Below are 13,142 nucleotides of genomic sequence, written 5' to 3'. Positions count from 1 at the left end.
CATAATATTAACTTCTTATTTATTGAACTGTTGAATAAAATCTTTTCTCCGGGTGCTCCGGTTTCCCCCACAGTCCGAGGACATGCTGGTTAAAATTGCCTGTGTGTGTGAGTGTGTGTGTGTGATTTCCCTGTGATGGACTGTCCATCTGTCCAGGGTGCTTTCCCCTGCCTCTGGACTAAGAAACTGGGATAGGCTCCAGCCCTATGACCCAAGAAGGTCATATGTGACCCTGGATGACAAAACCAGTCACATGGGTCATTTTTTTGCAATTGAGATTTATACATCACATGAAAGCTGAACAAATAAGCTTTCCATTGATGTATGGTTTGTTAGGATAGGACACTATTTGGCCGAGATACAACTATTTGAAAATCTGGAATCTGAGGGTGCAAAAAAATCTAAACATTGAGAAAATCGCCTTTAAAGTTGTCCATTTATGTTCGCGATTGTGCTTCATTAACTCACAAAAATAAATATTTTATATATTTACGGTAGGAAATTTACAAAATATCTTCATGGAACATGATATTTACTTAATATCCTAACTATTTTTGGCATAAAAAGAAAAATTCATGATTTTTGCCCAAATATACCCATGCTACTTAAGACTGGTTTTGTGATCCAGGGTCACATATAAGGATGAATGAATTAAATGTATAAAATTTGTGCTATTCAGAATAAAAACAGCACTCGTGTGATATTGTGCTTGTTTCTCGTGTGATATTGTGCTTGTTACTCGTGTGATATTGTGCTTGTTACTCGTGTGATATTGTGCTTGTTACTCGTGTGATATTGCTTAACTATGTCAGACAAAAACTCATACAGGGGAATTTTTGCACTGATATCTTGAATTCTAACTGAATTCTATAGGCTCCATCACACAGTGAGTTGTTGCCTGAATGAAATGTAAATGATTAGCTACATAGGTCTGGGGCGGGAGAGTTGGTCTAAATTATTTTAACATGTTATTTTTCCATAACTAATTAATTAAATAAACGCATTAAATTGACAGCACATGCAATTACAAATAAAGATGATTTTCATACAAGTTTCAATAGAAATTACATTAAAGTATATTTTAGTTTACCATAAATGCTTGTCAGTACATTCGGCAGTACACTAACCATATAAAAAAAAAATAAAAAAAAATAGAATTATGAAATAAAGATGTACTTAATTGTTTTAAAAAAAAAAGCTCTTCTAATTTCAGCTAATTTAATTTAATACTATTTTTAACTATAATAAAATTTTATTTGATTGTAAATAACTTTCATTTAGGAACACTTAACCCTTGTGCGACCTTATGGACATTTTGTCTTCTTCAGTTTAGATTTTTTATAATTTTGCCCAGATATGCAACTGCATACATTTTGGCACAGGTGTGTATTTTTATTGGAATTTTATTTCCTTTACAAAAAAAACTAAAAAAAACAATTATTTTGCACTAGGTACACAAAACAGTTCTACTCAGGATCTTAAAGACAAAAATGTCCCCATTGAAACCCATTAAAACTGCAATTTTTAATTCCAGGGCCATTTAACTATAAAATTATGCTATCTTTGTTAATAGGCTTTCATTCTGTTGACAAGACTTTCTCAAATTTGGAACACGACTTGTTTAGATGCATGGCTTTGATTTTCTAGCAGTTTTAGAGTTCAACATGTTTTATAAAATTTTATATTTTATATAAAATATTGTTCATAAATAATTTTCATAAACTTAAATCTCTCTCTCTCTCTCAATTTTCAATTTCAATTTTCAATTAAATTTTCAAATCAGCTTTATTAGCATGACTGTGTAACACAATGTTGCCAAAGCATCAACATATTATATATAAATAATAAAACAAACAGTAAACATATATGTATAAATCATCTCATATGTAGCATTATAAATAGATAGATAAATAAACACAATCTATCTTAATAAATAGATAAATAAATACATTTGATCACTCTAGAGAATTATCTGTCTCTGGCGTTATGCACATATTTAGCCGCTAGTGCAGCTGTATTATCATCTTCTCCAAGTAAGAAGGACATTTTTTCAGTGTCACTCAGTTCATAGAATGACAGAATCAAGGTTTCAAATTTGGGCAGAAAAGTTTCTCTTATATCGGTGTATTTAGTACATATGAGCAGAAAGTGTTCCTCATCCTCTATGTGCTGTAGATCACAGTGTCTACAGATCCTCTGCTCTCTCTCTCTTCATGTTTCTCTATGTCTTCCTCTCTCTATCTCTAGATCATGGTCACTTAATCTGTATTTGGAGAGGATTTGTCTTTCTTTAAAATGTATAATAAATAGATAACTGGCCAATTTAGTGGTTCTATTGATGGTCGAGTAACATTGGAGTTTATTCTGGAGGTCAAAATGTGCTTTTAGTGACTCATCATAGGTGTCTTTTAGATGTGTGTGTATTTCTTTAACAATAGTTTTGGGGCTGTAGCTGTGGTCAGCGGGGGGTGTAGTCTGACGGAGGTGATGAAGAGCGAGTGTGTGTGTAGAGGAGGAGGTTCTGCTGAGCTTTCATTGGCGAGGAGGGCTTTATATTGGACTGACTCTGGATCAGACTGATGGAGGTGATGAAGAGTGAGTGTGTGTAGAGGAGGAGGTTCTGCTGAGCTTTCATTGGCGAGGAGGGCTTTATATTGGACTGACTCTGGATCAGACTGATGGAGGTGATGAAGAGTGAGTGTGTGTAGAGGAGGAGGTTCTGCTGAGCTTTCATTGGCGAGGAGGGCTTTATATTGGACTGACTCTGGATCAGACTGATGGAGGTGATGAAGAGTGAGTGTGTGTAGAGGAGGAGGTTCTGCTGAGCTTTCATTGGCGAGGAGGGCTTTATATTGGACTGACTCTGGATCAGACTGATGGAGGTGATGAAGAGTGAGTGTGTGTAGAGGAGGAGGTTCTGCTGAGGGTTCATTGGCGAGGAGGGCTTTATATTGGACTGACTCTGGATCAGACTGATGGAGGTGATGAAGAGTGAGTGTGTGTGTAGAGGAGGAGGTTCTGCTGAGCTTTCATTGGCGAGGAGGGCTTTATATTGGACTGACTCTGGATCAGACTGATGGAGGTGATGAAGAGTGAGTGTGTGTGTAGAGGAGGAGGTTCTGCTGAGCTTTCATTGGCGAGGAGGGCTTTATATTGGACTGACTCTGGATCAGACTGATGGAGGTGATGAAGAGTGAGTGTGTGTAGAGGATGAGGTTCTGCTGAGCTTTCATTGGCGAGGAGGGCTTTATATTGGACTGACTCTGGATCAGACTGATGGAGGTGATGAAGAGTGAGTGTGTGTAGAGGAGGAGGTTCTGCTGAGGGTTCATTGGCGAGGAGGGCTTTATATTGGACTGACTCTGGATCAGACTGATGGAGGTGATGAAGAGTGAGTGTGTGTAGAGGAGGAGGTTCTGCTGAAGGTTCATTGGCGAGGAGGGCTTTATATTGGACTGACTCTGGATCAGACTGATGGAGGTGATGAAGAGTGAGTGTGTGTAGAGGAGGAGGTTCTGCTGAGGTTTCATTGGCGAGGAGGGCTTTATATTGGACTGACTCTGGATCAGACTGATGGAGGTGATGCCAGAACTGAACACATCTCTTCTGGATCTCGATGTTCAGCGGGAACAAGCCTAGCTCAGCCTCTCTCTCTCTCTCTCTCTCTCTCTCTCTCTCTAAAATATGCTATTTAAAAATCACATTTGCCAATTACATTTTCACATTTTCTTATGTTTGTGAATAATAAGCTAAATTAATAATATTTTAATTAAGGACAGTCTGTTAGACAAAGTCAAATTTTGATTGGTCGTTTGATTTTGCGTGCTTGCTCACCCTAGCATTACGTTAAATTTCTCATACGGGAAAGAGCACACGACGGCTATGGACTGTAGAACGGATATTCCATAATTTCAAGGTTGAATATTATATCGGGGGCAATCGGGAGAGTCGGCATAGGCGGAGGGTGAACCAACGCTCTTATCAGGAGCATCTTAAGGCTAAGATGTGTGCTGCCCCTTTATTTAAATAGATTTCCTAACCATGTAGTTTTAACCAACGTCGCCTAGCAACAACTTAAACGTCACAGTATAAACGCTACCGTTAACTCATTTGTTATTAGCGCAACTATACGTTTACAAACTGTTAATTTCAGCAAAAAAGCAAGCAGTACTGTATACCTGGCAGCCAATATAAATAAACATTGCCTTACCTAATGCAGCAAAATACTGCGTTTAGACATGGCGTCATGCGTTGATGATGCCCTCGTTGTTTAGTTTTGTGGTTATGTCACTCTCAATTAGAGCTTAAGATTCTCTGCCCGAACTTGAGCCGAACCAACAATATTTCCCGTCACTATCCTCGGGTCAGGCCGGGCCCTTGATCTACAGACGTGCACTCCCAACGCAATAGAGTGCGGCGCGGGACTAGATTTGATGGCCGAGCGCGGGCGCGGGCGGTAATGCACAACACTCTGTGTGTGCGGGTTGCGGGAGAATAAAACGATTTGCGATTCGTAGGACTCCTGCAAACTAGAAATATTTATGAATAAAACATATAAAAACTAATACATTTTTATTCATCTGTTGCAGAAAAGCAACAAGAACAACTATATGTGTGCTTTAATAACAAGCAATAACAAGCTTTAAAGTTAATGCTTTAGTAACAAATTTATCAGGAGCATTTATGCTGATGTGTATGACGGCGACACGTAGCCTTTGTATTTTGGAGGTACAGAAAAAAAGTTTATTTGCGGGCAGGAGGGGGACAAAACATTAATGTTGCGGGCGAGGGAAGTAACATAGAAAGTAGTTGAGCATGTCAGTTATAACGACCCACGTAAAATCGTCGGGTTTAAATAGGGCTCGGGCTCATAATTACAGTTAATGTGTCGGGCCAGGCTCGGACACAACGTGCAAATGAATGAATTTGTATTTAAAGTGATCACAATTTTATAAAAACATTGCAATTTATAAATTATACTGCTTTCATTTATTTAAAATTGTTTATCGAAAAAAAATCATAAATCCTGCAATTTATAAATTATATTGCTTTCATTTATTTAAAAATTGTTCATCGAAAAAAAATGCATAAATCCTGCATAAAATGAATTATCACGTGCATGAATTATCTCTGCGCGTGCGCACGCATGCAGTTTACGTCGTTTTCCACAGACCACAGCTGAGCCAGCCCAGTCGCACTTCTCATTTGGTTATGGAGTGGAGGAAACTGATCCTAGACCAGCAATTATGTGCAGCATTTCTTTATAAAAGCAACTAGTAGAAGCAGTCAGGCTGCTTTAGAGGGAGAACATTTCACTCGAATTGTATATTGCTAGTCTCAAGTCCGTGGCCAGGGGAAGCCTAAGCCTTTTTAGCAAAAAGTTTTTTTTCTCTCTCATCAAAACGTCTTATCAATCGTCTATAACAGTCTATATCAAGCAGGGACACTTTTGTGTGCATTTTATTTTGTGATTTCACCGTAACGAATAGAGTCTCCCCGCAACAGCGATAGATTGAAGCGCGTGAAACCGTGTGAAAACTGCGCGAGCCACAAGACAACACTGTATCCGCTTCACTGATCGCAGCGGCAACGAGCACTTTGATCACTTGATTTAAAAAGCAACACATTTCAGCGCTAGAACGACTCTAATTTGACAATGAACAAAATTAATCCTCTGCTAGTTAACTGGAGATGTTTTATTAATTTGTATTGGTAAATCCGTGCCGCGAAGATGTTTTAAAAAGTGGTGGGGAGAAGATCGACCCTGGCAAAAAGTGGTGAAGTATTTCAGGTATCGGTATTTCAGACGCCCCCTCATCAGCGCTCGGCTGGCGCCGGCTCTGGCGGTATACCGGTTCATACCGAAAACCGGTGTGTATTTTTGTTATGATGTTAACTTTTAATATACCGCCATACCGATGTATTTAATTACACGACGTTCGGAACGAACGTTACGCTGCGGCGCGCGACACTGTTTCAGACGGACCCTTTACAATGTTGCACTTCTAAGCAGCGACTGCGAGGGTAAACCTTTTACAGTCTATGGGCAAACAGCAGTGCTCTGGTGTTACGTTACAGGGAAGATGGATGCTGCAGAACTATGGCGTTATTTTCCTGTCAAATGTCGAGAGCGCATTATTGTAGCGCGAAAGTACATTAATATAATGCGCGAGCGCGAATCTCTCTGCTCGCGCGCGGAATATAATGTGCCGCACTCTCAGAAGATACACGCTGCTCTTGTTAGAATAGGTCTATTTTCTCTGGGCTCGCTCAGAGAATCCAAAACGTGTTCATCGCGAATCTCTCCTCTTCCCCAGCTAACAATTTTAGGTTATAAGAACGTTTTCATAACGTTCCCATTAAGTTATAAAAACGTTATTTCTGAATATTCTAGGAACATTCAAAACGTACAGTGCTTTAGACATTTCATTAATGTTATTTCTCGGTTATAAGAACTTTATTCAAAACGTTATGAGAACGTTCAATTCTCCTGTTATATAAACGTTGTATTAACGTTGTTTCCTGGTTATAAGAACGTTATTGGAACGTTAAGAAATAACAATTTTAGGTTATACTGAGTGCTATTCTATTCTGCAATATTCACTAATGACAGTAAAATAGACCATCCTAAGTCAATTTACTGCAGTAATTCCTCTCTCAACCAGTAGAAAATGCTTTGAACACCTGATTATGCATTAAAAAAAAAAAACTCATAAACCGGAAAACCGGCATTATTTTGAAAAAAAACATGATATAAATTTTTGGTCAAACCGCCCAGCACTACACAAGGGTTAAGTATATTCTTTTAAAGTATATAAGTACTCTTTTTAGAAGTATGCAAAATTGTACTTCTTTTCCACAAGGGTAATTATGGTCAATGAGCTGTTTCTCTAGATTTCGATGCCATTACATGTACTGGCAGTGGTGTTGTCTAGACTGGGGTCTGTCTGAACTGACCTGTATCCTGAGTATCAGGTGACGGTTGGCGTGCTCCAGCTTCTTCTGACGGTTCTCCAGCTCTTTGCTGCGCTGCTGCTCTCTCTGAAGTTTCCTGATGTAATCCACAGAGGCCTTAAGAATAGTGCCCTTGTTCCAACGCATGTCCCTGAGGAACACAAGCACGTCCTCAGCTGACAATAGCACATCTGATATAACTCTCTATGAACAGCAGCAGCATCTGCAGCAATAATAGCATGTATTCATCTGGATTATGTGTAACTGCGTATCTATTGAACATCGTTGTCCTTACGGGTCATTTGATCTCGGAATCAGAGTCCCCAGTTCTTTGATTCGATCGTTAATGTTGAATCTTCGTCGCCTCTCAACTGAAACAGATGAAAAATGCATGTTATACAACACATTTAAGGTACTCCACTTACAAAGTCTGTGGGACACACACAAAAACTATTTTTACAAACGAGTGGGCGAGTTAAAATGAGGGACGAGTCGAAATGACTGTCTTTGGTAATTGGAAGCAGGCTTCCGTCTTGTTTTGAAACTCACTTAAGTTATGGTTGTCCTTTTTTTGCCTTTCCTTTGCGAGAGCGCGAACTTCTGGTCCTAAAAAAGACAAAGGGAGGTGAGAGGAGAAACTAAAAGCAGGACGTTTATTTATTTCACAGATGTGAAATTGGCACCCTTGAAATGTCACTGCAGTCGACTTTAGTTTATTTTCTCCAACCCAAATCTCTTTTCCACAAAATCTAGATCACTTCCTCTACAGAATATAACCAACGATTTTCTTTTTGGCTGCACTTTGAATAATATACAGTACCATAAATGCTCTGCATACCCAAGCCGTTTGTAGACTCATTAAATCATATTAACATTATTAAATTGCTATAAATTCTCTCGTTTGAGGTGTACCATAAAGCTTACATGATAAAAATGTTGGTATTACGTATGCAACTGTCCGTTATTAATTTATTTGACAAATGACAGTAATTTTCTTCAAATCTACAGCAGCTTTGGCGCCTACGCTCTTATGTATCCTCATCATTGACCCGCGTTCTCAGTGCCCACCTGTCATACTGTTTCTTATTTGAGCAAACATCTGATTTTGATTTAATACAACAGTTCAATAAATAAGAAGTCAATATTGTGATATATTTTACGGCTCGTTTCCACCGAGCGGAATGGTACGGTACAGTACGCAATCATTTCTGTTTCGATTGTCAGAAGTTACCGATTGTCAGTTCGGTACCAAAATACCGAACCGTACCACTTTGTTGGACCCTTCCGCTGGTTGCCTAGCACAGTAGTCCAGAGCCTAAAGGCTGGAGCTAGACTCACGGCAGATCGTTGATTGGTTGACAGAGAATCGCCACTTGCACGTGCTACAAGGGAATGACGACTCAATGTTTTTTTGTCTTGTGACAAACAACCACATACCGTGAAGCAAGAACAAGATCTGCGGTATGTCCTCCGTTGTTTACTGTGTCGCTTTCTTCTTCGCGCGAGAATGACGTCGGTCGCTACTTTCCGGCATACACCATGCCTATCAAGTAATGGTACTGCTGGCGGTGGAAACACAAGCCGGATCAGGGTTTACCGCCCCGAATCGTACTGTACTGTACCGCTCGGTGAAAACGAGCCATAAGTCACAATATTGCCTGTTTTTGCCTAATTTTTCCAACAAAAATACCACCTGTTAAGCCAGAGCTTTATGAATGAATCAGTGTTTTGTGCAAATCAATCGGGAGAACCACTGATTTAATGACCCATTCATAAAGAGAGTCATTTACCTCATTCCTGAATGAATCGAATTGATTTCGTCGTCGTTTGAACGAATCGAATGAATGATTCATTGACTTATTCATTTAGACATTTACCGTCAACCTACTGGCAGTTTTAGTTTCTATTTAGAGTATCACTTCTTTTAAAAAAAAGTAATGGTTTGGGGATAGTTTGCACAAAAATGAAAATTGTATATTTACATTTACTCATCCTCATGTCATTTCAAACCTGTATGACTTTCTTTCTTTTGCGAAACATAGAAGACATTTAGAAAGTTGGTAACCAAAACTGTTTTTGTCTGTAAATATATATAAATACCAATTCAAAATCATGGCTGTTGTTGCCTAAAAGTTTATGTGTAGTAAATTCATTGATGAATCAAATATTTGATGCTTTTCTCATTTAAAACAACAATGGCTTTAAATTATCTTTTGGGGGCAATTTATCAGCCAAATTTGATGTGCGATTATTTAATTGGCACATCATGTAATTAATTAGATTAGATAATGTAATTAAATATATACACACACACATTTGATTTTACACATCTTATGAACCTATATATGTTCACATGCAAATCAAATCCATTAAATTGTTTGTAGTATCAGAGATAGCACAGTCATGCCGGAAAGGAGAGGAACCGTTGAACGTACCCACAGGAAACCCTTCAGGCCTTTGATAGTTCTCAAAGTTGCTACAGGAGCTGGGCTTGTCCATCATGTGCATCATCGCTGGAGATGGAGTAACTGTGTAGCATATGAGCACAAGTCTTATCATCATTCACGTGACATATCTAGGGCTGGACCCGGATATTCGAATATTCGTTCGGTGTGTTGGTATTCGATTTGAAAATGTGACATTCGAATATTCTTTTTTTTTGTTTTTTGCACACCTGGCATCCCCCTCGAAACGGTTCTCATTCGCGCTTGAATATGTTTTACACTATAAAATCTGGTGAAATACAATACTTAACATATAACTTTGTTATATCTACTTAATAAATATATTTCCTTCTTCTTGGACTACTAAAAGTCTTCCTGCAACGGGAGTATTCTCTGACTAGGGCGCAGAACAGCGGAGTTTGTATGGACAGAAGTGCATGAGCTTGTATTTTGGGTTAAGCTGCGTTGCTTTGACATTGTGGAACATAGAATAATAGAAACAAAATGTATTATCCTTTTTACCCATTATTATCAATCTTAATTAATCTACAGCTAAATATAGGAGACTTTGAGATTTTACTGGGACGTCACGTTTATTTTTCGTTTTTCTTTATTTAAATTTTGTTTTTCTTTATTTCAATTTCGTTTTTCTATATTTAAATTTCATTTTTCTATATTTAAATTTCGTTTTTATTTATTTAAATTTCGTTTTTATTTATTTAAATTTCGTTTTTATTTATTTAAATCTACCCTACTTTGTCAGTGAGAAAAATATTATAAGACTACCTTATTAAAAATATTGCTTAAGTTAAAAGACGTGTGTGTGTGTGTGTGTTATATCACTAGCGCAGTGTCCGTTCTCGGAGCATATAAGCCCTGCATGCGTGAGGTGCGCCGCTTCTTTATTTAAATCTACCCTACTTTGTCAGTAATTTGTTAGTGAGAAAAATATTAGACTACCTTATTAAAAATATTGCTTAAGTTAACAGACCTGTGCATGTTTGTGTGTGTGTGTGTGTGTGTGTGTGTGTGTGTGTGTGTGTGTGTGTGTGTGTGTGTGTGTGTGTGTGTGTGTGTGTGTGTGTGTGTTATATCACTAGCGCAGTGTCCGTTCTCAGAGCATATAAGCCCTGCATGCGTGAGGTGCGCCGCTTCTTTATTTAAATCTACCCTACTTTGTCAGTAATTTGTTAGTGAGAAAAATATTAGACTACCTTATTAAAAATATTGCTTAAGTTAACAGACCTGTGTTATATCACTAGTGCAGTGTCCATTCTCAGAGCATATAAGCTCTGCTCGCGTGAGGTGCGCGCGCATCCGGCTCGCGCTGTTCTGTAGTTTATTAATTCTGAACGTGTCGCGTCTCGCCTGTCTATCTATATTGCACCAAATACGACACTGCACTCCCTTGTGAAGTCGTTTGGATGAACGGTTCTCGAAATAATCAAAATGCAACGGACAGACAGACATAGACTATAGAGATTCCGAAACTTCGAATATTCGATGTTCATTACTACCGAGGCTTCGAAGCTCAAAAAATGGTATTCGGACCAGCCCTAGACATTTCTACTGACTTTAACAGGTGAAACACAATCCAGCACATCGCCAAAATATCGTCTCTACAGAATGGCATTAACCGACTCATCCGTTGTTAAATAAACGACACTTACCAGAGAATTCCCTTTTAATGTTGGGCAGGTTAGCAGGGCACGAGTTACTAATAGAGAGTCCAGGAGGAGGCATCCCTGGGTTACTGTACAGGTCCAAGAGGTTCGCCGACACAGAAATCTAGAAACACAAGACCATATACATATTATAGTCTCGTCTTACAGAAGTGTATCATGTTGTGAAGTGCGTCTATGGCTTCACAAGACTCTTCTTGACCTTTTTGAAGCTTGACATTCTCAATCACCATTAACTGTCATTGCGTGGGAAAGAGCAGCTTGAACTAAAGAAAAGTCCTATGGATCTGGAAGGACATGAGAGTGAGTAAATGATGATAGAATGTGCATCACTATAATTCACTATTTGAGTGACAGTCATTAGATCAGGTGATGACAGTTGGATCACACTACTTTCTACAATACCGACACCAACGACAGCTCTGATCGTGTGAAGAGACAGAAAGAGACAAAGCCTCATGAAATTCACTGCTAATTTGAATACATACTTGAGTCACGTTTGGATCAAGAGATCAGGGTTTGGCTGGTTAGCATTGTTAGCCCCTACTGGTAGATGCCGTAATCTTTTGTTTTTTTTTGGAGGCAAAATAAAATTACATTTACAAATATTTCATTACATTAACTGATTTTTGCAAGCAAAATGTATGTATTACTATTATATTACTACTATTTTTTTGGGAGGCAAAATAATATACAATGAATAAAAAATAATTATAATATTAACAGTTTACTTTTTTTGCAAGCAAAATAATTCGAAGTAAAATGAAACAAAATAAAATAATAAATGTTTAATTATATTAATTGTTTTTTTGCAGGCAAAATTAAATAAAAACATGCATTACTATTATATAACTACTATTTTAGGCAACACTTTAGTTTAGGGTCCAATTCTTACTATTAACAAAGCAAAAATATAAATGCATATTTCATTGTATTATTACTGTTTTTGCAAGTCAATTAAAATAAAATGTTTTATTTTATTACTACAGTTTTATAGAGCTCTTAAAACCCCCTCCAGTCACTAATGAAGGGTTTGGCACAATCCATGTGCTATTACTCAAAATCTTGATGTATACATGACATGTCCTTCCACATACTCACATTAGTATTGGCAAGAGCTGAAGATGTAAAAACGAATAACTAAGGTTATAGGAAAAAAGTCAAATGTTTCTCTACCGTGTTGGCCACCTGAAGTCCGGGGTCCAAGGAGAGTCCCATGATATCATCATTGTAACTGGATTCCAAACCTATTATGTCATCAATGACATCATCCATCTGAGAGAAAACAAAAGCAATCAGGTCAGCAGCTGTCAGAGGTCATCCGTGTAATGTGTACAGTGTAACATTGTGAAGTGAATTAAAGTATCTAGTGTGCTGGAAATAACACAACAGATCAAATCCATCCATTTCCTATGCTGAAAATCACTCGGATGAAACCGATGTACTGAAGCACATCCCAAAGCCACTCAACCTGCTAATGCCAAGCTCTCTCTAATCTATTAACACATATTTTAGCGCTCTCTCTCTCTCTCTCTCTCACTCTCTCACACCGTGAGCAGTGACGCAGTCCACACACCAGCTGTTTCAGAGACACGTTCACAGAGCTGTTGGCTTTGCTCATCCACTAAAATCTGTTTTATTGATTAACATCTTCATGATGTCGCTATCTATTTATACATCATTTCCTGATGTTGATGGATTTGTGAGTTTGTCACGTGACCCTGTCAGGATCCTGTCACCTCTGTGTAGACTCGTTTATAGGTTTTCTGTCTCAGGATCCCGACATCTGTGTTTTCATCTCGTCCTAAACCCTGACAGAACCTCCGGGAAATATGTCACCACAAATTTAAAAGGAAAGGGAAATGGTAAATGTAAATGGGGGGAAAAAAAGTTAAGCCTGTTTTGTTCCTTCATCATTCAATTATCATTCAATTATGCCTTTATTTTCATGACTATTCAAGGGTTCCAATCATATATTTATTATGTTTCATTCGATTTGATAGTTAGCCTAAACGTGTATGTTAGTGAATTCCAATCATTCGTAAATATGGCGCGCGTGAAC

At 38.2% G+C, this 13,142-nt stretch overlaps 1 protein-coding gene across 9 annotated transcripts in view; it reads right to left on the bottom strand.

Annotated features, from left to right (window-relative positions):
* mitfb (melanocyte inducing transcription factor b) overlaps positions 1–13,142 on the bottom strand; it is a 58,242-nt gene that overhangs the window by 9,676 nt on the left and 35,424 nt on the right. For 8 of the 9 annotated variants that reach the window (XR_013195048.1, XR_013195049.1, XM_077204689.1 and 5 more), the window contains exons 4-9: positions 12,257–12,355; positions 11,069–11,186; positions 9,390–9,482; positions 7,504–7,560; positions 7,250–7,325; positions 6,958–7,105 (exon numbers count right to left, since the gene is read on the bottom strand). Coding sequence is in view for 7 of the 9 variants with exons in the window: in XM_077204689.1 (XP_077060804.1) it covers positions 6,958–7,105; positions 7,250–7,325; positions 7,504–7,560; positions 9,390–9,482; positions 11,069–11,186; positions 12,257–12,355 (591 nt within the window). In the remaining 2 variants the exon portion in view is untranslated. The remainder of the gene's footprint in view (positions 1–6,957; positions 7,106–7,249; positions 7,326–7,503; positions 7,561–9,389; positions 9,483–11,068; positions 11,187–12,256; positions 12,356–13,142) is intronic. The other variant, XM_077204690.1, reaches the window with a different exon arrangement.

Source organism: Siphateles boraxobius, unplaced genomic scaffold, assembly GCF_051911475.1.
Source record: "Siphateles boraxobius isolate OS27281-9 unplaced genomic scaffold, OSU_SipBor_1 50, whole genome shotgun sequence".
Lineage (NCBI taxonomy): Eukaryota > Metazoa > Chordata > Actinopteri > Cypriniformes > Leuciscidae > Siphateles > Siphateles boraxobius.
This window is presented reverse-complemented; position numbering and strand designations above follow the sequence as displayed.